This window comes from Nylanderia fulva, unplaced genomic scaffold (genome assembly GCF_048542155.1).
Source record: "Nylanderia fulva isolate GAGA-0341 unplaced genomic scaffold, ASM4854215v1 Scaffold869, whole genome shotgun sequence".
Taxonomy (NCBI): Eukaryota; Metazoa; Arthropoda; class Insecta; order Hymenoptera; family Formicidae; genus Nylanderia; species Nylanderia fulva.
The window spans coordinates 13,068-39,457 of record NW_028190992.1 but is presented as its reverse complement, the minus strand read 5'-3'; the positions used below and the strand labels follow the sequence as shown (position 1 = coordinate 39,457).

The 26,390-nt window shown below is 29.9% G+C and overlaps 2 protein-coding genes across 4 annotated transcripts; both read right to left on the bottom strand.

Moving 5' to 3' along the window:
* Positions 1-4,927: 4,927 nt before the first annotated feature.
* LOC114930872 (uncharacterized) lies at positions 4,928-10,113 on the bottom strand. The gene is given in 7 exon segments (XM_029302729.2): positions 4,928-4,974; positions 4,977-5,287; positions 5,374-5,577; positions 5,678-5,746; positions 5,857-6,019; positions 9,509-9,783; positions 9,867-10,113. Coding segments are annotated over 7 exon segments (1,161 nt in total). The 5' UTR covers positions 9,959-10,113.
* Positions 10,114-13,535: 3,422 nt separating this feature from the next.
* LOC114930866 (uncharacterized) lies at positions 13,536-19,770 on the bottom strand. 3 transcript variants are annotated; one of them, XM_029302720.2, is made up of 6 exons: positions 19,540-19,770; positions 15,730-15,926; positions 14,914-15,333; positions 14,521-14,756; positions 14,191-14,350; positions 13,536-13,953 (listed from the first exon to the last, which is right to left on the bottom strand). In XM_029302720.2, exons 2-6 carry the CDS (start codon positions 15,920-15,922, stop codon positions 13,802-13,804), a joined length of 1,161 nt encoding a protein of 386 aa, XP_029158553.2. In that variant the 5' UTR covers positions 15,923-15,926; positions 19,540-19,770; the 3' UTR covers positions 13,536-13,801. The 3 variants fall into 3 exon arrangements, with proteins under 3 accessions (XP_029158553.2, XP_029158555.2, XP_029158554.2); XM_029302722.2 differs by having other exon boundaries at positions 15,118-15,333; XM_029302721.2 differs by lacking the exon at positions 19,540-19,770 and adding an exon at positions 16,013-16,095.
* Between the last annotated feature and the right edge of the window lie 6,620 nt (positions 19,771-26,390).

Sequence of the window (26,390 nt, the reverse complement as noted above, 5' to 3'; positions counted from 1 at the left end):
CGGGGTGACAATGCGTTATCCTAACGAAACTAAATAATTTTTCGTTAGAAATAAATACCGGTGCACAAGGCACCAAATTTTTACTTGGACACGGCCAAGATTTTAAATATGAAATAATCTCATATTTTGAGATTTAATTTCAATACCCCTTTAACCCCCCTACGGAAAATAAATAAATGAATGCAAGAGAAAAATATAGATCCGAAAATCGCTGAATCGGGAATCGAACCCGAGACCTTTCGCTTGCCGGGCGACTGCTCTTCCAGCTGAGCTATTCAGATCCTTTCGATTCTATACTTTTCTCTGTTATATATATTAATGTTGGTAAACAAACGCATTTTTTAAGCCAGCGTGTATCAAATATAAGAGTTTTAACAAGGCTCTGTAATATAAATATAAATTTAACGTATAAGACGGGCAACAAGAGCCAAATCGCGGATGACAATGCGTTATCCTAACGAAACTAAATAATTTTTCGTTAGAAATAAATACCGGTGCACAAGGCACCAAATTTTTACTTGGACACGGCCAAGATTTTAAATATGAAATAATCTCATATTTTGAGATTTAATTTCAATACCCCTTTAACCCCCCTACGGAAAATAAATAAATGAATGCAAGAGAAAAATATAGATCCGAAAATCGCTGAATCGGGAATCGAACCCGAGACCTTTCGCTTGCCGGGCGACTGCTCTTCCAGCTGAGCTATTCAGATCCTTTCGATTCTATACTTTTCTCTGTTATATATATTAATGTTGGTAAACAAACGCATTTTTTAAGCCAGCGTGTATCAAATATAAGAGTTTTAACAAGGCTCTGTAATATAAATATAAATTTAACGTATAAGACGGGCAACAAGAGCCAAATCGCGGATGACAATGCGTTATCCTAACGAAACTAAATAATTTTTCGTTAGAAATAAATACCGGTGCACAAGGCACCAAATTTTTACTTGGACACGGCCAAGATTTTAAATATGAAATAATCTCATATTTTGAGATTTAATTTCAATACCCCTTTAACCCCCCTACGGAAAATAAATAAATGAATGCAAGAGAAAAATATAGATCCGAAAATCGCTGAATCGGGAATCGAACCCGAGACCTTTCGCTTGCCGGGCGACTGCTCTTCCAGCTGAGCTATTCAGATCCTTTCGATTCTATACTTTTCTCTGTTATATATATTAATGTTGGTAAACAAACGCATTTTTTAAGCCAGCGTGTATCAAATATAAGAGTTTTAACAAGGCTCTGTAATATAAATATAAATTTAACGTATAAGACGGGCAACAAGAGCCAAATCGCGGATGACAATGCGTTATCCTAACGAAACTAAATAATTTTTCGTTAGAAATAAATACCGGTGCACAAGGCACCAAATTTTTACTTGGACACGGCCAAGCTGGAAGAGCAGTCGCCCGGCAAGCGAAAGGTCTCGGGTTCGATTCCCGATTCAGCGATTTTCGGATCTATATTTTTCTCTTGCATTCATTTATTTATTTTCCGTAGGGGGGTTAAAGGGGTATTGAAATTAAATCTCAAAATATGAGATTATTTCATATTTAAAATCTTGGCCGTGTCCAAGTAAAAATTTGGTGCCTTGTGCACCGGTATTTATTTCTAACGAAAAATTATTTAGTTTCGTTAGGATAACGCATTGTCATCCGCGATTTGGCTCTTGTTGCCCGTCTTATACGTTAAATTTATATTTATATTACAGAGCCTTGTTAAAACTCTTATATTTGATACACGCTGGCTTAAAAAATGCGTTTGTTTACCAACATTAATATATATAACAGAGACAAGTATAGAATCGAAAGGATCTGAATAGCTCAGCCGGAAGAGCAGTCGCCCGGCAAGCGAACGGTCTCGGGTTCGATTCCCGATTCAGCGATTTTCGGATCTATATTTTTCTCTTGCATTCATTTATTTATTTTCCGTAGGGGGGTTAAAGGGGTATTGAAATTAAATCTCAAAATATGAGATTATTTCATATTTAAAATCTTGGCCGTGTCCAAGTAAAAATTTGGTGCCTTGTGCACCGGTATTTATTTCTAACGAAAAATTATTTAGTTTCGTTAGGATAACGCATTGTCATCCGCGATTTGGCTCTTGTTGCCCGTCTTATACGTTAAATTTATATTTATATTACAGAGCCTTGTTAAAACTCTTATATTTGATACACGCTGGCTTAAAAAATGCGTTTGTTTACCAACATTAATATATATAACAGAGAAAAGTATAGAATCGAAAGGATCTGAATAGCTCAGCTGGAAGAGCAGTCGCCCGGCAAGCGAAAGGTCTCGGGTTCGATTCACGATTCAGCGATTTTCGGATCTATATTTTTCTCTTGCATTCATTTATTTATTTTCCGTAGGGGGGTTAAAGGGGTATTGAAATTAAATCTCAAAATATGAGATTATTTCATATTTAAAATCTTGGCCGTGTCCAAGTAAAAATTTGGTGCCTTGTGCACCGGTATTTATTTCTAACGAAAAATTATTTAGTTTCGTTAGGATAACGCATTGTCATCCGCGATTTGGCTCTTGTTGCCCGTCTTATACGTTAAATTTATAAAATAAACATGTCTAGTAAATTTACTTTTGCAAATATTTTATTTGGTAATATTGTTTTATATACATATCAAGACATTTTTGCAGATATTTAGCAACTGGGGATCAAATATTGTCTATTGCCCTAGCTTTTAGATGTGGAGAGTCAACAGTCCGAAAAATTATTCATGAAACTTGTTCAGTAATAGTAAAAATATTGCAACCAATTTACCTTCGTCTACCAAGAGAAGAAGAATGGAAAAATATTTGCACTGGTTTTCTGGAAAATTGGAATTTTCCTCATTGTGTTGGATCATTTGATGGGAAACACGTGGAAATACAAGCTCCGCCAAATTCTGGAAGCTTATTTTTTAACTATAAAAAGACATTTAGTATTGTATTGATGGCTGCATGTGATCACAGATATAGATTCACATTAGTCGATGTAGGTTCGTATGATGGTAATAGCGATGGTGGAATTTTTACTTCTTCTGATAATCATTCGGCACTGCAAGAAGAAACATTAAATCTTCCTAAAGGATTCGCAAATCTTCCTGGAAGCAACGTTAAATTGCCATGCTTTTTTCTCGGAGATAGCGGTTTTCCCATCAGTAGTATTATGATGCGACCTTACGCTGGAAAATTACATGATGAAAGAAAAAAAATATTTAATTACAGGTTAGTTTGCGTATTTATTATTAGCGTTATTATATAAGATATATATACATATATGTATGCTTATCAAGCGTTTTATTGAATTACAGATTGTCTAGAGCCAGACGTACAATAGAAAACACTTTTGGCATCTTATCTTCACGGTGGAGAATTTATCGAAAACCGATTAATATGCACCCTAAATATATAGATAAAATTGTCATGGCGACAATATGTTTACATAATTATATAAAGTTTGAGGAAGATCTTATGCAAACGGAGAATAAAATATATTGTCCTCCTAATTTTATTGATTCGGAAGATGCAACAGGTAACGTTATTCCTGGAGAGTGGCGGCGATATACTCAAAATGTATTTAAAGACATCCCTCCTACTTCAACGCATAATGCAACTGCAGTTGCATATAGACAAAGAGATACATTGGCTGATTCTTTTTTAACGCCACAAGGTGAAGTTCCATGGCAATATCAGTATATTAGAAGAGGGCTGCATCACGATGATCCATGATAAAATATTCAATACAAATTATATTTTTATTTTAATACCAATTATATTTTATTTTATATTGATATACTTTATTACATTTAAATTTTAAACTCTAAAAAACTTTAAACAAAAAACTGAAATTGATATTATTTATGTTAATAAATTTTATATTATTAAATTACATAATTATGTAAACATGCATGTACAAAAAATAAACTATGTAAGCTTCATAAATAAAAGTAAAAACATTAATTTGTGTCATATAATAATACATCACAGTAAGTACATACATACATACATACATACATTACATATACTCGCAGTCTCTAAAAAAATATAAAACATTTTAATGTTATTTACGTATACGTAATAGTAATAGTAGTGATACTTTTATCACTTCTGATAATCATTGGCACTGCAAGAAGGAACATTAAATCTTTCTGAAGGTTTTACAAATCTTCCTAAAAGCAACACTAAATTATTGTGTTTGTTTCTTGGAGATAGCGATTTTCCAAACTAATAATAAATAAATAATATTATGCTGCCACCTTCATCCAGAAAATAAAAAAATGTTTAATTACAGGTTAGCTGTTTGCGTATTCATTATTAGTGTTACATATTTAAACTCACTGTTTAATAAAAAATCAACGTAATAAAATGATTTATCTATTATTGCATATCTCCTCACTTTTAACTTATAACATTAAAGTGCACTTTCTACATCTCTCAAGTTTTAAACACTTACTTACTAGTTTTGAATAATTAAAAAAAAGACGTTGCACAATCGACATTTGCGTCTCGACATATTAATAATATTACGCCGGAGTACGAACCCGTCCAGAATATAATCTATGTTGCTTATGTTTCTGCTCCGACACATTTCATATTATTCTTATATTACTAAAGAAATTAAAACTTAATTGATATTATTTCTATTAATGTATATTTTATATTATTTTAATATAATATTTTTTAACTTTCGAATTTTTCTAAGTTTTTAAATAATTTTCGAAGTTATTTATATTTAAACTCTGAACTCTAAATAATAAACAAGATAAAAATTAAACTGATAAATTAACTTAAATAGATTTACGTTAATACATTTTATATTATTGAAACTCTGAACAAAACAAAAAATTAAAATCAAAAACAGAAATATGACACAATTCTCACAAGGCAGTTCTCAGAATTGTATCAGTCTTTTAAGAACTTCGATTATTTTAAATATTGTATATAATGCGCAATATATCCTTCTTTTTTTCTTTTTTACACCCCTGCATCTTTGTAAGTGAAGAAAGTATTAATTGACAGAAAGCCACATCTTCTTCTACTTCCGGTTTTAAAGATGACGAAACAGTTGAAACAGGTGAAGAGTATTTATTCTCTAGCAAAGATGTGACTTTGGAAATTGCATTTGCAACATCCGGCTGCGATTTTCCTTTTGATTTAATTTTACTATTTAAACCTTTCTTTGTCGCATAATCACAGGCACTTAATACTGAGACTGAAGAAGCATCAGACTGGTATGGTGAGGCTACCGCGTCGCTTGATTTGTATAAAAGTGAAGTTGAGTCTCTAAAAATTATAAATTTTTTCAAACAAAACAAAATTTTTACAACATGAAAAATGCTACAAATAAAAATGCTTGTGAAAATATGTACCTTAGATGTGCTGAATTTATATCTGTAAAAGACTGTTCACTTAAAGTAGCTGTAGAAGATATGTTCACTTCATTTCTGCCACTTGAGTTTGAATTAAATCGATTTTGTTCTAATGATTCTATATTAACTTTTGAAGAATTCTGCTCAATCAAGATACTTGCATTCAAAGGGAGATTTTCTTTTTCGTTATTGGAGCTAAAGTTTCTAAAAATAGAAAATAGAGATTTCATTACTAATTTGCAAGTAGAAGCACTTTTAATTATATGAATAATTTATATGAATATTATGTTTATATTTTACATACTTTTGAAAAGAAATGTACCGTTTAGTCAATGGAGAGTTTTTGGTCACTGCATGCACGTTGGTCATTGTTCTGAAACAAAATATCAAAAATTGCTTTTTTGCAGTACAAAGAGTTTTAAGAAGATAATATATAAAAAAGAAATCTTGATTATTCTAATTTCTTCACAATTTTTACTATACCTTCTTTTCTTAACGAATGGATCCAAAAATTGCATGTTATTGAAAAATTCGAAAGTTTTCCTTTTTGAGGCTCCACTTCCAGTGGTTGTCTCTTCTTGTCTTTGCTTTTTCTCTCTTGTATATCTTTCACGTAAGCGTGTCCATCTAGATTGGCACTCATCCGCTAGCAACAAAAATTACATTAAATTTAGCAGCATGCGGTACAATTTTTCATGCTAGATCGCATGCAATCTAGCTTGTTAAAAATGCTGCATGCTACATTTCTAGCAAATTGTTTACTAGTTTGCAATCTAACATGAAAAATTATACTGTCTGTCATTAGTTTAAATTAACATTACAATTTATTTCAATTAATATAAAAAAACTATTAATCTCGGCTCGAATTATTGTGTTACAATAAAAATAAAATCTCGACGGCAATCGGAGCCTATGCGGATGACATGCACAAAATTAATAAATTAAAATGAGATCTCAAGTCAAACTCATTTATTAAATTCTAAACGTTTCGACCCACTTCGGGTCTTCTTCAGTAGCTGCAAAATACAAAGAAACAAAAATAGAAGATAATCGGTACAATCAGAAAATTATAAAACTCGTATACATACAATCCGCAAATAAATTAAATATCATTCTCCTCCCTATTCAAACCGTCCGGCCGTCGGAGTGTCTCCCTAACGGTGACCATCGTCAGGAAGGAAGCGGAGCAGTGACTCCCTTACCAACACTAATCAACATGGTATAAATTAAACGTAGAACAATTTACAAGAATTAAAAATTAAGAACCGGGAAGAACACTCACCCCAACAGCAAAAACAGAGAGAAGACGATGCTACACGTGACACATCACTCTAACGACTGTGCGGTATTCTACCTCGACACAGTCGATACATATATACGCAAAAAACAAATATAAAAATAAAATATGAAAATAAAAATAAAAATAAAAACAACTAAACTAATCGGCACTCATATCAAAAGTCTAACAAAAAAACCCGGCTATGTAAAATCACAAAGCTAGATTTTGGTAAATTTTTCTATTAACAGATCAAGATTCTCGTTTAATTTATCAGTGTCGCTATGTAAATTTAAACTATTCCTCTGACGTTTTATGTGGATCATTTCGGATATCAAACGTTTACCTAAAAAAGGCTCCTCGTCTAAGACTTTTACATCCTCCAAATTGACGGGTAAATTCATTCAAGACAATCCCGATATTTTATTTATGAAGGCGGATAAGGGTAATATCACGGTTGCGATGAACAGAGATATGTACATGGACAAAATGTGTGATTTGCTGGCTGACCGGGATACTTATACTGTTGTTAAAAAAGATCCGACTAGGAACCTAATTAATCAATTACACGGAATTTTAATGAGATGGAAAACGAAGAATTACATTTCTTCAACAACATATAAATCCCTGAACTGCACGGACGGGGTTTTACCGAGAGCGTATGGTCTGCCGAAGGTGCATAAACCGAATTGCCCTTTACGTGTCATCGTGTCATCTAGGAATACACCTCTTTATTACTTGGCAAAATTTTTACATAAGATAATATATAAGGCATTTCTGAAACCTGATTCGGCTATTTCTGATAGTTTCCAATTAGTGAACAAATTAAATGGTTTATGTGTGGATAGTGATGTGAAGCTAGTTTCACTAGATGTTACATCATTGTTCACCTACGTACCATTGGATATGGCTATTGATAGTTTAATTAACAGATGGGGGTATATTGAAAAAGAGTGTATTATTCCACGAGATGAATTTTTATTGGCAATTCGTTTTATTATGAACTCGACTTATTTTATGTTTAATAATGTATGTTATCAACAGACTTTTGGCACGCCTATGGGTTCCCCCCTCTCACCGATTATTGCGGATATCACGTTGCAAGATTTGGAGAGTAGAGCGATTGCTGCGATTCCATTGTCATTTCCATTTTATTTTAGATATGTTGACGATATCGCGTTGGCGGCCCCACCCTCCATGCTTAAAATAGTTTTAAACACTTTCAATTCTTTCCATCCTAGATTGCAGTTCACCATGGAGGAGGGGGTTGACAACCGATTGAATTTTTTAGATGTCACCATTATTATAAATAATGGGAGCATTGAGTTTGATTTGTTTCATAAGCCGACGTATTCAGGTAGATATTTAAATTTTGAATCGCAGCATCCTCTCTGTCATAAAAAAGGCACCATTATCAGCCTCATAGATAGAGTTTTTTGGCTATCTCATCCGAAATTCCATAAAGTTAACTTTGAGTCTATGATTGGAGTTCTTTTGTCTAATAATTATCCTCTCAATTTGATATTTTACACATTACAAGCGCGGTTAAAAAAGTTGTTCTTCCGCTATAATAATAAGTTGCATAATAATAGAGCAAATGTATGCAATGACAAGATTCTAACGCAGAAAAAAGTTTCGTACTTTAATATTCCGTATATTAATAATGTATCGAAGAGAATCGAGGACATTACACGTGATTTGGATGTCATTCCATCATATACAGCAATTAACAGTCTCCGTAAATTCATTAAAGTACACAAGGATAAGTTACCAAGAGAACTCCATAATAATGTAGTTTATAAAATTGATTGTATGGATTGTGATGCGTCGTACGTAGGGCAGACGGGTAGATTGTTGAAAACTAGGATGAAAGAACATCGCAACAACATAAAAAGAAACGCGTCACAATTATCAGTCATATCGGAACATAGATTATTGAACCATGAATTTAATTGGGAGGATGTAAAAGTCTTAGACGAGGAGCCTTTTTTAGGTAAACGTTTGATATCCGAAATGATCCACATAAAACGTCAGAGGAATAGTTTAAATTTACATAGCGACACTGATAAATTAAACGAGAATCTTGATCTGTTAATAGAAAAATTTACCAAAATCTAGCTTTGTGATTTTACATAGCCGGGTTTTTTTGTTAGACTTTTGATATGAGTGCCGATTAGTTTAGTTGTTTTTATTTTTATTTTTATTTTCATATTTTATTTTTATATTTGTTTTTTGCGTATATATGTATCGACTGTGTCGAGGTAGAATACCGCACAGTCGTTAGAGTGATGTGTCACGTGTAGCATCGTCTTCTCTCTGTTTTTGCTGTTGGGGTGAGTGTTCTTCCCGGTTCTTACTTTTTAATTCTTGTGAATTGTTCTACGTTTAATTTATACCATGTTGATTAGTGTTGGTAAGGGAGTCACTGCTCCGCTTCCTTCCTGAGGATGGTCACCGTTAGGAAGACACTCCGACGGCCGGACGGTTTGAATAGGGAGGAGAATGATATTTAATTTATTTGCGGATTGTATGTATACGAGTTTTATAATTTTCTGATTGTACCGATTATCTTCTATTTTTGTTTCTTTGTATTTTGCAGCTACTGAAGAAGACCCGAAGTGGGTCGAAACGTTTAGAATTTAATAAATGAGTTTGACTTGAGATCTCATTTTAATTTATTAATTTTGTGCATGTCATCCGCATAGGCTCCGATTGCCGTCGAGATTTTATTTTTATTATTTCAATTACTTCATAAGTTTAAGTTATTCACACAAAGTAACTAATGAAAAATTAATTTCTTACAAAAAATTTGTTAAAATAAAGAATAAGTTGAAATTTAGAAAAATACTACATAAATACCTGTCATGTTCAAAACGATTGCAATTTCACTCCAGGCATTCAGCTTTTTCAACTGATCTTTAAAGTCAGTTAATTCTTTATTATATAAATAGGGATGGTCATGTACTAAAGCTATAAGTAAAGCATCTCCATCTATTTCGTTTTCATTTATTTTGTTCTCTATTTCACAAAAATTTTCATTTTTATGTTCATTTTCAAAATCACATTGCATCTGTCCGTAGTAAGATTCAGTTTGATATTGAGAATCAAAACAGTATGTCTTATGATCCATTTTCCTATCGATATAAAATATTGATTGTAATGTAATAAAATATAAATATCAAATTATATATATAATTATTAATAATGCAGTACTTACAACATGTATTGTAAAAAAAAGAATAGGTTAGAAACTGGAACACAATATGATGGAGATGATAATATACAATCTAGACGCGTATCTGTTTGCATAACGCATAAAAGTTCGTCCTTACGGATTTTTCGACTCTTTATGCATCATGTTTTGTGCACTATGCAAGATCCGCAGAATGAGAAGTGGGGATAGAAATGAAGGACTCTCATTGGTTTATTTCTTTATGCTTTATGCCTTATGCGTTATGCAAAAGTCTGTGCTCCCGCCTTTATTATTAAATATTATGGAATTATATATAATGGAAAAGAAATTGATGATATTGAAAAAATATTAATTGATCGTGATTTTCAAGTAGAGAGATCGTGTACGAAAATGATACATTCGTGATGGACTTTTTAAAACCCTTTTATAATAATTTACAATTTAAAAGACGCTATAGATTAATAAGGATTCCTCCTATATGGAATATTACGAAAAATTGAAGAAGGATTTTAGCAAAAATTAACAATCGTGGTCTGCCGATTCCACCAGTACAAAACAAATTGTTAAATATGCTTAAGATACTACGCAACACACACACACACACAGAGAGAGAGAGAGAGAGAGAGAGAGAGAGGGGTGTGTCTAAAAATAAATATATTAATAAAATTTATCTTTATTATTATTTTTAATTATTTCATTTACTGGATTATTTTCTTTTTCAGCATCATCAGTCTCATTACTGCTTGAGTCTGTAACATTCAAAAATTCTAAATTCTTATTCATAAACAAATATGTTAATAGAAAATATCAATAAAATTAATTATTTTATCATTTGTAGGAAGTGTGATAATAGAATCATTATTAACTTCCTGGAAATCATCATCAATAAAGTCTATGCTCTCCACATTTTCAATTAATTCCTCAGGAATACAAATCATTAATATTCTTTGTTGTCGTTCTGAAAAATATTCATTGTTACTATTTTTTCAATTTTTATTATAATATAAATAAATAAAATAAAGATGAAAGTACCTTTTAGTATTTTATCTGATAAATTTGATGAAAATAATGTTGGTGCAATTGTCATTAAATTGGGTGCTATTGCGGCAATGTCCGGGTCAATCTTTGCAGATTTAGGTTCAGGTCCACCACCTGTTGATAAACGTGCATGTTTTTCCTGCGTAAGGATATCTCTCTGTACTGATTTTAAATTACTCCATAATTTTCTAAATTGAACGCTTCTCTGTAATAATTTATTACACATTAAAATGTTAAAAATTAAATTACTTTGAATATAAAAAATATTTAAAATCTAGCTTAAAAATGAAACTATCTACCGCAAATATATTAGATTTTCTTCAGATATAATTAACATTTTTATTTCAAGCATTTAACATACCTAATTAGAAAAAATATATAGATTTTTTACTTTATTACAATAGATATATGAATCGGAAGTTTGATTCCATGCTTCTTGTTTCAAAGTTGTAGCATCACTTTTTTTCAAGGAGAATATTTTGTTAAAATTTTAAGAAAGATTTCTTTTCGGGATCTATATAATGTTTTTTTTTTGCTTGATATTTTTTTTTACAGTAAAATTACTTTCTAACAATACTTTAGAGTCTGTAATAATTTGATAACATAAATAAATGGTATAGACATACATCTTGTTAAATTTTTCTATATTTAAACATCTTTCATTCGCTGATACATCAGAAAAATCCCAAAGATTACTGAAAGTAAATCAGATTATCTTAAGCACTAAATTCAGTAAAAAAATCTTAAATAACAAGAAGTGTTTATTTTTTTATGAAGATCGTCTCATTTTAATTAAAACTATGAATACATGAAGTCTCAAGTCATACTTACAAACAAGACTATCTTAATCAAGAAAATCTTAAGACGATGTTTAAGCTTGGACTATAAATACCGTCCAAAGTCAACTCTCTAAAATTTGTCTATTTTTTGGATATTTTTTTTATTCCTTTGATTATTTTAAAATGTGTATCGTATAAGAAAATTATACTGATTTATTTGATTGTGGTAACTTTTAGGTATACTGTACTCGATATATTACATTTGTTAAAAGTATCAAGTTAATTTACGTTTATTGATAGAATTTTTGTGAAGATAGATATAATATATCCCAGGTAGCACAACGTCGTCAATGAGACGTCTTTTTTACGTACGTTTTTGTCAGAACTTACGTCAAACTGACGGTCAGTATGACGTACAAATAACCCTATACTGACGGCCATTTGTCACAGCATAAATGACGTCATCAGATGACAACAGTATGATGTCATCAAATGACAATAAAATTGCGTCATTAGATGACAATAGTATGACGTTATAATGATTTTAGAATTGCCTTAAAATAATTGCTTAAAAATAACGTTTAAATTAAATTTTAAAAAGAAAAAAAAATATATAACAAAATATAATAACATAATATATTTATTTATTCATTATATGTACGTTTTACATCATTTAGACTTATGTGCTAACAATTAAACTTTCAAATGATAACAATAAAATGGTTGAGCATCTAGTACTGATACTACCTCTAAACGGCAACAATAAAATAAATTCGTATTTGTAGTATTTATCTATTTTATTACACAGCCTTTAATTTAAAAAAATGCAACTTCTGTCTTACATCTAATTTGAGGTGAGTGAGCCTAAAATGTCTTTATTCAATTATTATAAATATAAAACACACGTATATATATATCCCATACAGCATGGAATATTTCTTGAATGTTCTATGAATATTCTTTGGAATATTCGTGAATATCTTTTGAATGTTCTATGAATGTGCAAGGAATGTGCGATGTCCCGCTTTGAATGTTCCTAGAAATTTCTATAATTATTCTTGAATAATCCTACAAATGTTTTATAAATATTCCCGAATATTTTATATTTTTTTAAAATATTTCGGAATATTCATACAACATTTATAGATATTTGTAGAAACCATTCGAAACGGAACCTCATATTCTATGTATATTTATAGAACGTTTATAAGATATTCGCAAATATTTTTAAAATATTCTGGGAATATAGATATTTTTCTTAATATATTCAGGAATATTCACAGGACATTTATAAATTATTCGATAATATTTATAAAATATTCAATGCGAGACAGTAAACGTTCTATGTACATTCTAAGAATAATTACAGATTATTCATGAATATTCTAAAAAATATTTATAGGATATTCTATGCTGTATTTATAAATATTATTATAATTTATAAATATTATTGAAGTACAGAGAGAAAAGGGGTACGTAAAATTTAATAACTGAAGTTTTAAGATTATATATATATATCTATACACATTTATTTAAAACTATATAATTCTCTCTCTTAATATTAATATATTTTTTAAAATAAAGCTTACACATATATTTTAGTTGAGATCTTCGATATATATACGAGTATTTCTTTTTTCTTTTGAAATATATATATATATATATTTAAGTAAATAATATTGATATATTACTATTACATTATTTAAAAAATTTTACTGGTAATAATTGTTCTCTCATACATGTCAGAATTAATTTTATACTTAAATAAAAAACATTTCTTCAATTTTTTATCTTAAATAAAGACTATCATTATTATTATCAATTTAAAAGAAAGACGTGAATTGTTTTCCTTTAAAATTAAAAGAAAAAAAATTAATAAAAAAAACATATATATCTTCAATTCTCCCTTACATGTCAATAATATACTTTAAGAGTTTTACCATAAGTTTTTGAATTAAACTTAAAATATTCGTATTTTTAAAGCAAAATAAAATTAATTATAATAATTATTGATAAAATCTTACTGAAGTACATTATATTTAAAAACATAAAATAAATTATACTTGTTTTTTGCACAAAAACTATCACGGTTATTAAATTTGTACTTTAGAGTAGTAGTTCTTCAAGAAACTTTTAACATTTTTAATGTTCGCTATTACACGAACGATTGGCTTTATTTTGCTGTGTTGGTTTTGTTTTTAATTTGGCTTTTACCAACCAAGTTTTAACGATGTTTATAATTTCATCATCTGTTATAATTACAGGACTTTTCCGTGTAGTAAGTCTTACGGATTCTGAAATGATAAGGAATCTTATATTTTGATTGTTTTTTTTAAATACTAGCAAATTTCTTTAAAACTTTTTTTTACTGCAATTTAAACATTTCTAAACAAATAAATTTCAATAAAATGTTGAATCTGGTGTGAATTCCCAATGTATTAATTATGTATTAATTACTTTAAAACAAAAAATAAAATATAACTTTCCTAAACATATCATAAAGAAATTAAAATTATATTTGTATTACTTACTAAGGACTAATTTTGCCAGAAGTAAATCCTTAAAAATTAGGTTCCCCTTGTGCCCCTCCCAGCTGTATTCTCTTCCAATTTCCGGTGTTAAAATTCGGCACATCAATTTCTTGACAATAATTCGTAAATTACTACCGCCCATTTTCGACAATTCTGTAGCCTCAAAAATTATTGTATAAAATATACTTATTTATATTTATATACTATTATTATTATATTTTCCTTATATTATTATTATATTTATATTATTATAATTATTATATTTATATATATTATTATATTTATTTATATAATTATGGTATAATTTTAGTAATATAACGATCATTTTACCACATCATGGAATATTCCTTTATCTTGTAAAGTTCTCTCAATTTCTTGAAGCTCCATTTTTGATTTTACTGGCAAATTTTCTATGTATTGTAATGATACTTCATTTATAATATTTTGATTAGTATTTTCTTGAGCAACGAGAAAATTAGATTGTTTTAATGATTCTACGTGCTCATTTAATTCTCCCATGCGGCCATTAATGCTATGTAAGTGTCGTAGAACTTGGCGTTGAAATTCTGAAAAATTCAAAATATATATACATATAATGAACACAAAACAGCCTTAACATATTTTACGATTTGCAAGTGAATTAGAAAGTATGCATATTATAGCAATATTATACTAAGGCATTTTTTCCACACATAAAACATATATTTTCTCCATACATATTACCTTTCATTTCAATTGCGTGTTTTTGAAAATTAGTATGGATCTCAGCTAAAATATTATCAGAATTTTGCTTCTTACTTTCGCCGATTTGGTAAACATTATTATTCGATTTATTAGTACGGATCTCAGTTAAAATATTGTCTGAATTTTGCTTTTTATTGCTCTCACTGACTTGGCCAACATTATTGTTTGAATTTGATGAAATACCAGTCTTATCTGCTTTATATGTCGGAAAATTAATGGACAAATCCTTTTCGCCACACTCATCGCTTTCCGTATCGGTATCTGTGTATGTATCACTGTACTGTCTTTTACGTTTCGGTACACGACATCCTTTTCCATATTCAGCAGATTCAGATAATGATGAGAGATTATCTCTATCCAATGCAGTTTTGCATTTTCTTTGAGCAATTTTATAATCGTCTAGAAAAAAATATTGCTGTTAAATTATAGTTACTTGATAAAAATATTTCATTTAAAAAATCTTATATATATATATATATATATATATAAAGTTCTACTTGCTATATTTAATAAATTGAACAATTTTTAACAAATAAATGAAAAGCCAAGTTATAAAAAATATAGACAAAACGTAAATTTATCTATTAATTATATTTTAAATTATCTTTTTCCATAACAAATTATACAAGATCTGTTGCAATTGTTTCAACTTTATTATTACATTTATTCTGTTTTACGTACTACCATTTAAATTATAAAAAATTATATACAAATTCTTAAAAATAACCATAAGAAATTGCAATTTAAATATATTAAAGTATTTAAATATATTAAATATATACGTATAATATTTACTATTTCGTCCTAAAATTTTAATATTCATTGTTTTCCAATCATCTTTAGGAATCTCTTTTCTTTTAATGAGCTCTAATAGTTTAGATGGTTTTGTTGTTAATGGCCACACACATAGATTTTTACCAGTTATCCAATTATTTGGGACAACTTCTACAGAGTCATCTATTTGAAAATGGCAAATACACCATTCCATATTTCTGAAAAATGCAAATAGCTTGTTTAGACATAATGAAGTTTAGTTATATACGTATATATACTTTTTGCTCGTATTATATCCTCGCACCATCACAGTAAGATAGGTCTAGTTGCAATATTGCATATCAAAAGCTGGACACAATGATGCAACTTAATCAACTCAATGTCGGTACTTCGTTAAAATCAAAAGATGATACAGCACCGAGTAGAGAAATTTAAACGTGCACGGATTGCACGAGTTCATTGTCTTCTCATTCTGGTTATATTGAACGTATTTTATTTAATATTAAATTATTTAATATTTTATTATTTTATTTTACGTATTTTATGTCATAAAATTATTTAATGTTGGATTTAAAAAATGCAATATATATGCATAAAAATGCAATATATACATACATATATAAACTGTCAGTTATTTAAATAAAGACTGCGATAGAAGAATCAATTAAAATTGAATATTTAAAAATAGATAGATAATAAATTAAAATCTCTTTTTAGATTTGCAATCAAATTAATAATAAAACATTTAATACTTTAAAATGTCAATATTTTAGCAACATTCTGATAAGCACTACGTAACAGCAATCATTAAAATAGTAACAGCAATCATTAAATCGTTACTATCACACCATTATTTAGCACTAATCAGAAATTAATAGAACTTTAATGTGATAACTGATAGAAAATTTTAATAATTAATTAATTATTTAAAAATAATAATGTTTTTACACTTTGAGGGAATTTATTACAAAACAGTATAAAAAATATTAAAATTTTATTTACATGTGTAACAAAGGAAAAATTACTGCATTATTATCTTTATATGGCAACAACATTGCTTTGCATTTAATTTCTAATAATGAATATATTTTTAAACTACTAAGTTTGTCAAGATGTACAATATAAATACCTAGAATTGCAGAGTCACAGGGTTTTATAAAGATGATTTTTTCTCAAGAAATGTTTGCCCAATAATACAAATAATATTATTACAGTAAGTTATGTTGCATATTTGAACAATTTCATTATCCAACATTTGTACATAACAATCAGCAGTGTTTAATTTATAAGTACAAGATTTTAATTTTAATACTTTATATTGACCTAAACAATTTGGTAATAAAGGTCCGTTATAATGTTCTTTGGCAATAATATTATTTTCAAAGTGATTTTCTAATCTTGGAATATTATTATATTCGGAAACACGACGTATTATTTGTTCAAGTGGTTTTTCTTTTTTTCTGATCATTTTTTTTAATTGCATCATATAATTCTCGAACGGAAAAGCTGAAAATTCATTTAAATTACCAAATCGTATGACATCTTCATGTATATGTAACAAATTATGTACGTTATAAGAAACAAAATCTTGACCATAAATATTAATACTTGTTTCAACAAAGCATTTTATTAGATCTTTTGCATAATTTATCATATCTATTTTTTTGCAGAATTCATTACTACACATTATTAGAGTAGCAACGTGTAATGTCAAGAAATGATAATAATTATTTTTTGGAAGAAATTGTTTTAGAATTATGGGTCCTGTATATAATAATATGAGTTTAAATTCCGTTGCCTTAAAACGAGGACATTCTTCAAGCGATCTACCTTTACGTGGAAATTCAATTGGGATATATTTATTTAAGCTTTTGATTTTATTTGAAATCGATTCTACTTGTCTATGTAAAAGCTTATATGGTGGTTTACCCAACACCCAACCATATTTTTTATGTGTAATCAATCTTTTCATCACTCCTAAACAAATAAGATGCATGTAATCTAGTATAACGTCTTTAATCATATGAAAATGAGGCAAATTCGTCAAAATGGTTATCCCTTTGTGATAATCTTCATCATATTGTTGTCTAAATTCAGTAACTGTTCTCTTTATAAAATTTGTCTGTGGAAAACACAACACATTATTAACGAAATAACCTTCCACTTTGCATTTAGTGCAGCTATGATAACCAGTATGGTTTTTTACATTTATAATATAAGATTTAGCGGGCGCATCACATATTATAACTTTTATTTTAAAATCGTATTTTTGATTGTTGATAAAAATTCCATTTGTAATCAAGTAAATTGCTTCATTTACAAATTCTTCTAAATATTTATTCGGGTTTTTTGGTTTACCATTACCATGATATAGAGCTACCATTAAGACATATTTTTTCAAAACTTCAATTGACTTTATTTGAACTAATATTGGCCATAAACAAGTTGAATTGCTTTTACTAATAGGCAAACCATCTATATTTACGGCTAATTCAAAAGATGTATAATTAGGAAGGAATGCATTACATTGATTAATTAATATATTAATAGACTGAGCAATTCCAAAGTAATAAAAAGAACCAGCGCTCATTTTTACAGAAGTAAGATTGCTTGGAGTAGATAACATTGTTCTCGGATCTTTTGGTAAATTATGAAATGAAGTCAAATCATTTTCATTTCGAAGAATTTCTAAAAGTTTTTTAAAACTATTTTGAGTAATATTTTCCTTAATGGACCATGATGCTAACTTTTTTCGCAGTGATGTATTTTTATCTTTTTTTTCTGCGCAAGTGGATAAATCATTATTACAATTTATTATGTCTTCGTCATTATCAACGCTATATAAGGATACCATAAAATTATTTAAAAGAGATGTATTATTTAGAAAATTTTCTTCGATATTGTTGACATAAATATTTGATTCAGCGACATTTTCGTGAATTTCTTCACTTGATGATACATTGATTAACTGAAAATCAGGACTTGTGCTAATTTGTCTACTCGCGTCTTCATCGATACTTATTATTTTATTACTTGAACAAGTAATTTCGGTCGATTCAATTATGTTGATATGGCTTTGTAACTCAATTAAAGCCATCGACGCTTTTATATTATCGTTTATTTTTCGATTAAAATGTCTTTTACTCTTAATTTTTGGCATTTTATAGATAAATATTAATTGAAATTGTACAAATTTATGTTAATTTATACCAATTAATTAGAAATTCATCATAAATTCGCAAGAAAAATTTAAATATTATTTTATAGATATTTTATTAATTATATCACATTTGTACATTAACGAATATTTTATTTATGTACGTCTTATAATATTAAGTACCTGAAACAAAAATTAAAAACAAACCTAAACATTAATTTTCTTTAATAATATATTTGATATGTATAATTTTATAAAATTTTAATATATTAGAAGCAACATTTCTATTATATATGTATATTACAAATTACAATTATATATATTATGATTAACATCTGCAAAATTAACACAATAATTAAACGTACTGCAATTTATAACCTAATCAAACTTATCAAATTATTTTTTTATGAATTTATATCCATAGTATTTTATAATTATACTTTCTATTTCCATATACTGATAATATAATAAACACGTGCTGTGACTTGTGTATAACCTCTTAAATTATAGGTCTTACGAATTTATATTTAGAAATAAATTTAAATCTATAATTTATATCTAAAAATATTAAAAATTATCATGAAATTATCTACAATAAACCATATTTCTAAAAATTACTTGGTACTCATAAAATTAACGTAGATAATAGATTTTTTACGAACGATTATACATACTTTCCTTCCTTCTTCCTTCGAGATTATTAACACTGGCAAGCTCAAAGCCTGTTTATATTGACCAAAACAGTGGTGTGGTAGCAGATTCCTATGCAGTCTTAGCCTCCCAAAGAGGAAATCAGAACAAAACGGGACAGAAACACATTCAGACTTGCTCACTGAACAATATACGTACGGCTCTTGATTCTTGATGCACACGCGACACGCGATGGGCGCGATGGCTGGACAGAATGCGCGCGAGACTGACAATGAGTCGCACATGCGCAACAGTAAAAACAATTAACTAGCAATATATGTGCGCAGAAAATTTGGTGGGCAGAAATAATATCATTTAACTATTTCAACTGATTGATATCCATTCAACTTATTTTGAAAAGTTAAAAGTGAAGTAAAAAAGATATATTAATAATTAATAATTATTCTCATAAAGCATAAAAACTTTAAAGAAAATTTCTTAAATATTGAAAAACTTTCAGAAAATTTTTACGAATGACCAATGACATTTTTTCGCCTGTATAGATATATTATATTTGCCTGTGTATAGATACTCCATTGAAACAATTATATTTACTTCTAAATATTTTTATATATTAATGTTGATTTCTATATACAGCATATATACAGCACAGAATTATCTGTGAATGTGCTATAAACATTGAATAAGTATCCTAATATTCCATGGGTCATTCAGAATATTCTATAGAAGTTCTATGAATATTTCATGGAATTTTGTCAATTCGGAATGTGTATATAATATTCCCGAAATATTCTAATAAATGTAGTACATTTGGAAAATGCGTGGAATGTTTTATAAATATTCTGATAAATGTGGAATATTTAGAATATTCGTAGAACATTCTGCAAATATTTGTAAAATATTTATAGTATGTGCTATAAACATTTTGAAAAATTTTCTAAAATTTACTATGAATATTTTGATAGTATTCTACAAACATTCCGATGAACATGAATATTCAGAATATAAATAGAATATATTTTTAGATATTAATGAAATATTGCTGGAACATTCTATACACATTTTAGAAAAATATAGAAAACCTTCTGATTGTTCTATAAATATTTGATGAATATTCTTGGAACATTCTATTAATATTGTAGAAACTTTATTGTTTTCCACAATATTAATAGAATGTTCCAAGAATATTCTTCAAATATTTATAGAACATTCAGAAGGTTTTCTATATTTTTCTAAAATGTGTCTAGAATGTTCCAGCAATATTCCATTAATATCTAAAAAATATTCCATTTATATTCTGAATATTTATGTTCATCGGAATGTTAGTAGAATATTATCAAAATATTCATAACAAGTTCTAAAAAATTTTTCCAAATATTCATAGCACATACTATAAATATTTTAAAAATATTTGCAGAATGTTCTATAAATATTCTAAATATTCTATATTTATCAGAATATTTATAAAACATTCCACGCATTTTCTAAATATACTACATTTGTTAGAATATTTCAGGAATATTATATACACATTCCGAATTGACAAAATTCCATGAAATATTCATAGAACTTCTATAGAATATTTTGAATGACCCATGGAATATTAGGATATTTATATAATGTTTATAGCACATTCATAGAAAATTCTTTGCTGTATGGGATATATATATATATACATACACGTGTGTTTTATACAATATTATATATTTAAACGTTATATGTGCAAACATTTTTACTTGTATATATAAACCATGTGAATTAATAAAAACATAATCTTATTTAAGCTCACTTATCTTAATTTTTAACTATATATATATATATATATATATATATATATAGAGAGAGAGAGAGAGAGAGAGAGAGAGAGAGAGAGACAGACACCTCTTCAAGTGCGCTGTGCAGCATTTGAGTTTGCTGAACGTCACAACATCCCCAATAATTTTAATAAAAAAAAAAGTGTGCTGGCGTAGATTGGTTCTATGGATTTTCAATCTCGTAATCAAAATATACCACCGAATTCTGCCTGCTAGCGACCAGCTGGCATTACCCCAAGAGGCGACCGTAATTACCCAACACGTCGGTCAATTGTGGTCAATTTATAGATTTTTTTAATCAATGCAGGCTCAATTATATATTAGCTTTCTTAACTTTTATGCTTCCATCTTCAAAGAATGATTGATGAAGTATCCGTCAACTATTCCATTTTGGTTCTGAAGACATTTTTATCTGAAAATAAATAATTTTTATTGACTGCAATTCCCCCATTCTCTCTTATATATATATATATATATATAATATATATTACCTTTCTTAACTTTTATGCTTCCACTTTCGAAGAATGATTGATGAAGTATCCGTCAACTATTTCATTTTGGTTCTAAAGATATTTTTTTTTCTGAAAATAAAAAATAATTTATACTGACTGCAATTCCCCCATTTGCCCCTATATATATATATATATATATATATATATATATAGGGAAGAATGGAGGAATTGCAATCAGTAAGAATTATTTTTTATTTTCTGAAAAAAAATGTCTTTAGAACCAAAATGGAATAGTTGACGGATACTACATCAATCATTCTTCGAAAGTGGAAGCATAAAAGTTAAGAAAGCTAATATATAATATATATATATATATGTATATATATATATATATATGTATGTATATATATATATATATATAGGGGAGAATGGGGGAATTGCAGTCTGTAAGAATTATTTTCTATTTTCTGAAAAAAAAATGTCTTTAGAACCAAAATGGAATAGTTGACGGATACTTCATCAATTATTTTTCGAAAGTAGAAGCATAAAAGTTAAGAAAGCTAATAAATAATTGAGCCTGCATTGATTAAAAAAATCTCTGAAGTGGCCGCAATTGACCGACGTGTTGGGTAATTACGGTCGCCTCTTGGGGTAATGCCAGCCGGTCGCTAGCAGCCAGGATTCGGTGGTATATTTTGATTACGAGCTTGAAATCCATAGAACCAATCTACGCCAACACACCTTTTTTCTATATTAATATTATTGGGGATGTTGTGACGTTCAGCAAACTCAAATGCTGCGCAGCGCACTTGAAAAGGTGTCTGTCCGTAGAACATTTTCGCTAACTTTATCAGGAGACGCGGTAGTGTCTCCGGCCATGTTCAAACCTTAATAAACCTTAAAAGACACTACAAGTCTCATATCCTGCATCATCAAAGTCCATTTTTTGGGGGTGTAGAACTACTAAAATATTAAAAATTTTGAATTGCACGTAATATAACCTGAAAGGCGGTTTCGCCACGAGTAATTTGAGCCAAGATGAAATAAAATCGGTCAAGCCGTTCTGGACATACAAGCGGTCAAAAAGTGACGTTTTTCATGAAAAATTAAGAAACGTCGTCTTCTTCTCTGTCCGCGTCCGCTGACGTCATCAGGATTATATATATATATAAATCTCTTCTCACCTTTCACTCACACCTCCCTCAACTTACCACCCACCCCTTTCCCTCCCACATTCCGTCCACCCGCCCGCGCTCCCACCTCCACTCCCGCTCCTCTTTCGCCCTAACTCACCCTCTTTCGTCCTATTTTAGTCTTTTCGTTCTCTCTCACCTCTCTCTCACTAATTAATATTTATTTATATAATTGTAACGAAGCACCTTTCCCGACGCCACGGATCGGCTCGTCGGTGCCAGGATTCGGGAAGAGGGGAGACTCAGATTTGCAATAACACGCGGTTGTTCTGGTAAAAGTATAGTTTATTCGGGCCACTTTTCAGGGATTGACCCGTGGTTTAGTCTATCAATACAGAATATCACATAACAGATGAAACGCTACCAGATGTTACGGACGCGGACACGACTTCTCACTACAATTTACAGATAAAAATATCCTAAAAAAATCATAAAAATGAAAAGGTCAGGCCATGTTCAAAAGAAGGTACTCAAAAATTTAAACGATCTAATAATAAATTATCACGAAAAGTAACTGATATGTTATTCAAGGTGCCAGTTCAAAGTGAACATACGTAAAGTGTATATTATCTAAATTTAGTAATAATATATTACCATGAAAAGTAACTGTGATATTTTATTCAAGGTGCAAGTTCACATTGAATATACATACATATAAGTAAAACTGATTACAATTTGATTCTAGAAAATAAGTGCGATATGTTATTCTTAGTGCACAAAATATAATAGTCGTTTATAGAGATTTGATTTGAAATTCATACTAGCCCGTACAATGAAAAATAATTGCTCGTAATTCCAGAGTACCAATTTGTTAATGACTCAGAAAAATAACATGGCGGCCTGCTCTCAAATAACTATGATGTTTCTCGATGTCCATTTAGAAATAATGTCGAAGCTCTTACAGAATAATTACTACAACATTTGAAATACGAAAATTATTACATTAGAAGAAGATAGACTTCTTAAACGTCCACCGAGGTAGACGCGAGAGAAGACCGTCTTGTGCAGAAGGTAATTTGCCGCCGGGTGAATTATTGAACGTAACAAGAAGGCAAACATTATTTTTGGTGGCAGCGGTGGGATTGGCCAAAAGAGATCGTTGAGAGGTCGCGGAGATTGATCTGTGCGATCGGTGTTATTTCATAAGTAAAATTAACGTAAAATCAGTTATAAATTATAAATCTTAAAGCAAAATGTCCCTTACTAGAACTCCTGTACACTCAGACAACTCAGAAAACAGAGTACTCACCCGTAGTCAACTTAACCTTTATTCACAGAATTTAAACGATAAAGAAGCCCAATTAACAGCACAAGCTGAGACATTGCGAAATAGAGAGGAAAATTTACTTACATTTCAACGAACATTAGAACAAGATAGAAACATGGAGGACGGTTCGGTAACCGGAATTTCGGAACAATTAGCTGCACAATTAACCCTTATGGAAAAATTATCAGAACAAGGTAACTCGCTTATCACGACGTATAGATATAATCGAACATTCTAACAATATGCAGGGACATTATGATAAAATAGAAACACAAAGACCATCCACTCCTTTGCAACTAAACTCTCCCATTCGCTTGAAAGACGCTATAGATACAATCCCCAAATTTGATGGACATAAAATGTCTGTCCTCCATTTCACGAAAATTTGCGAAAGAGCACTTCAATTAATTCCCGAATATCAAGAATATCATTTAGTTCAACTAATTATTAACAAATTGCAAGGGCATGCCTATGCCGCAATCGAGGGAGTCGAATTTAATAGCCTACGAGATCTAACGCGACGTTTAAAACTTATTTTCGGACCGAACAAATCCATCGATCAATATCGAGGAGAGTTAGCAAACATATTTATGAAACAGAATGAGAATATTTTTGATTACATCGCGCGCGTTCAAGAATTAAGAACGGCAATTATAGATGGAGAAGCCGATGTTTGTGGAAATCTCGACGATGAAGTTAGAGATAACATTGAAAAAAGCGTTACTAACAGTTTTATTAATGGATTACCTTCCGATTTATTAATCCGCGTGAAATTAGAACGGCACTATACTTTTGAACAAAATATCGTTGCTGCTATTCAATTATCCAAAACTTTAGAAGTTGAAAACCTTCAAAAGAAAAATACAATTTTTAATCGCGCTTACACTTCACCTCATGCCGACGTAAACTATCCGACGGCAAGACAAACCGTGAACAACGTTGATAATAACCATCCAATAATTAATAATTCGCGCAACAATAATATTTCTACTACTGCTCCTTTCATTAAGCCTTTGATACCTGGTCAACCCGGACCAAATTATCCAGCCACTAAAATCTGTCGTTACTGCAAAAGTTCCGGTCATTTCATGAGCGAATGTCGGAAACTCGCTTACAAAAGATCACTTGAACAGAATCAGGCTCAGCCTAGTACTTCTTTTGCTAATTCGGGAAACCCCCAAAGCGTTCCGGAAAAATCCGACGTCCGCCGAAACGAAGCCCCGACAAAACGCACACAACCTGCAAACATGATCCTTACACAGCAATCAATTCCAACCACACCACTCGAATCTGCAGTGTAGATAACGAGATTAAACACGACGACTTACCTTCTATCAAACTTATATCCCCACACTTATCACATGAATGCAATTTCATGATTGATTCAGGCTCTGGCATAAATCAAACCATATAATCAAATCATATATATCAAACAACAATTTGTATTACCTCACGTCAATCTAGATAAAGAAAATATTATATCCATTCGAGACATTTCCTCCGAAACAATAGTAACTTTAGGTTCCATAACTATCCACTTGTTAGACAAACCTACCCTGTTCCATGTAATATCAGACTCCATTTGCATTCCCCAAGACGGGATCCTAGGGAACGCTTTCTTCAAAGAAAGAAGCATTATCATAAATTATAAAGATAGATGTCTTTATCACGGCACTATTATCATTCCTTTCATCACCTATGAAGTTGAAAAATTACATCTGAAAACAAGGACTGTTACTCCTTGTTGCATTCATATTTCTAATCCAGAAATACATACTGGATACTTACCTTTACAAACCCTCGCTGACAAGGTGTTCTTCGGAGACGCACTCATTACTCATTCAAACGGAAGAACATACTTACCGGTATTTAATACCACCGAGGAGGATTTCAAAATCGACATTCCGTCAGTGGAAATTTATGATTTTGAATCTCGCGAATCTATAGATATTAACGAGAGTACTAAGACATTAGGGCTCGACGTACTTTATGAAGATGAAGAAATGGGAAAATACATTAATCGGACCGAAACCTTAGGGCATTCGGTACCTTCTGAAGAAGAGATGGGAGACAAATCCATGTATTGTACGAAGACCTTAGGGCACGGCGTACATTACTTAAACGAAACGACGAAGATGGGAAATTATA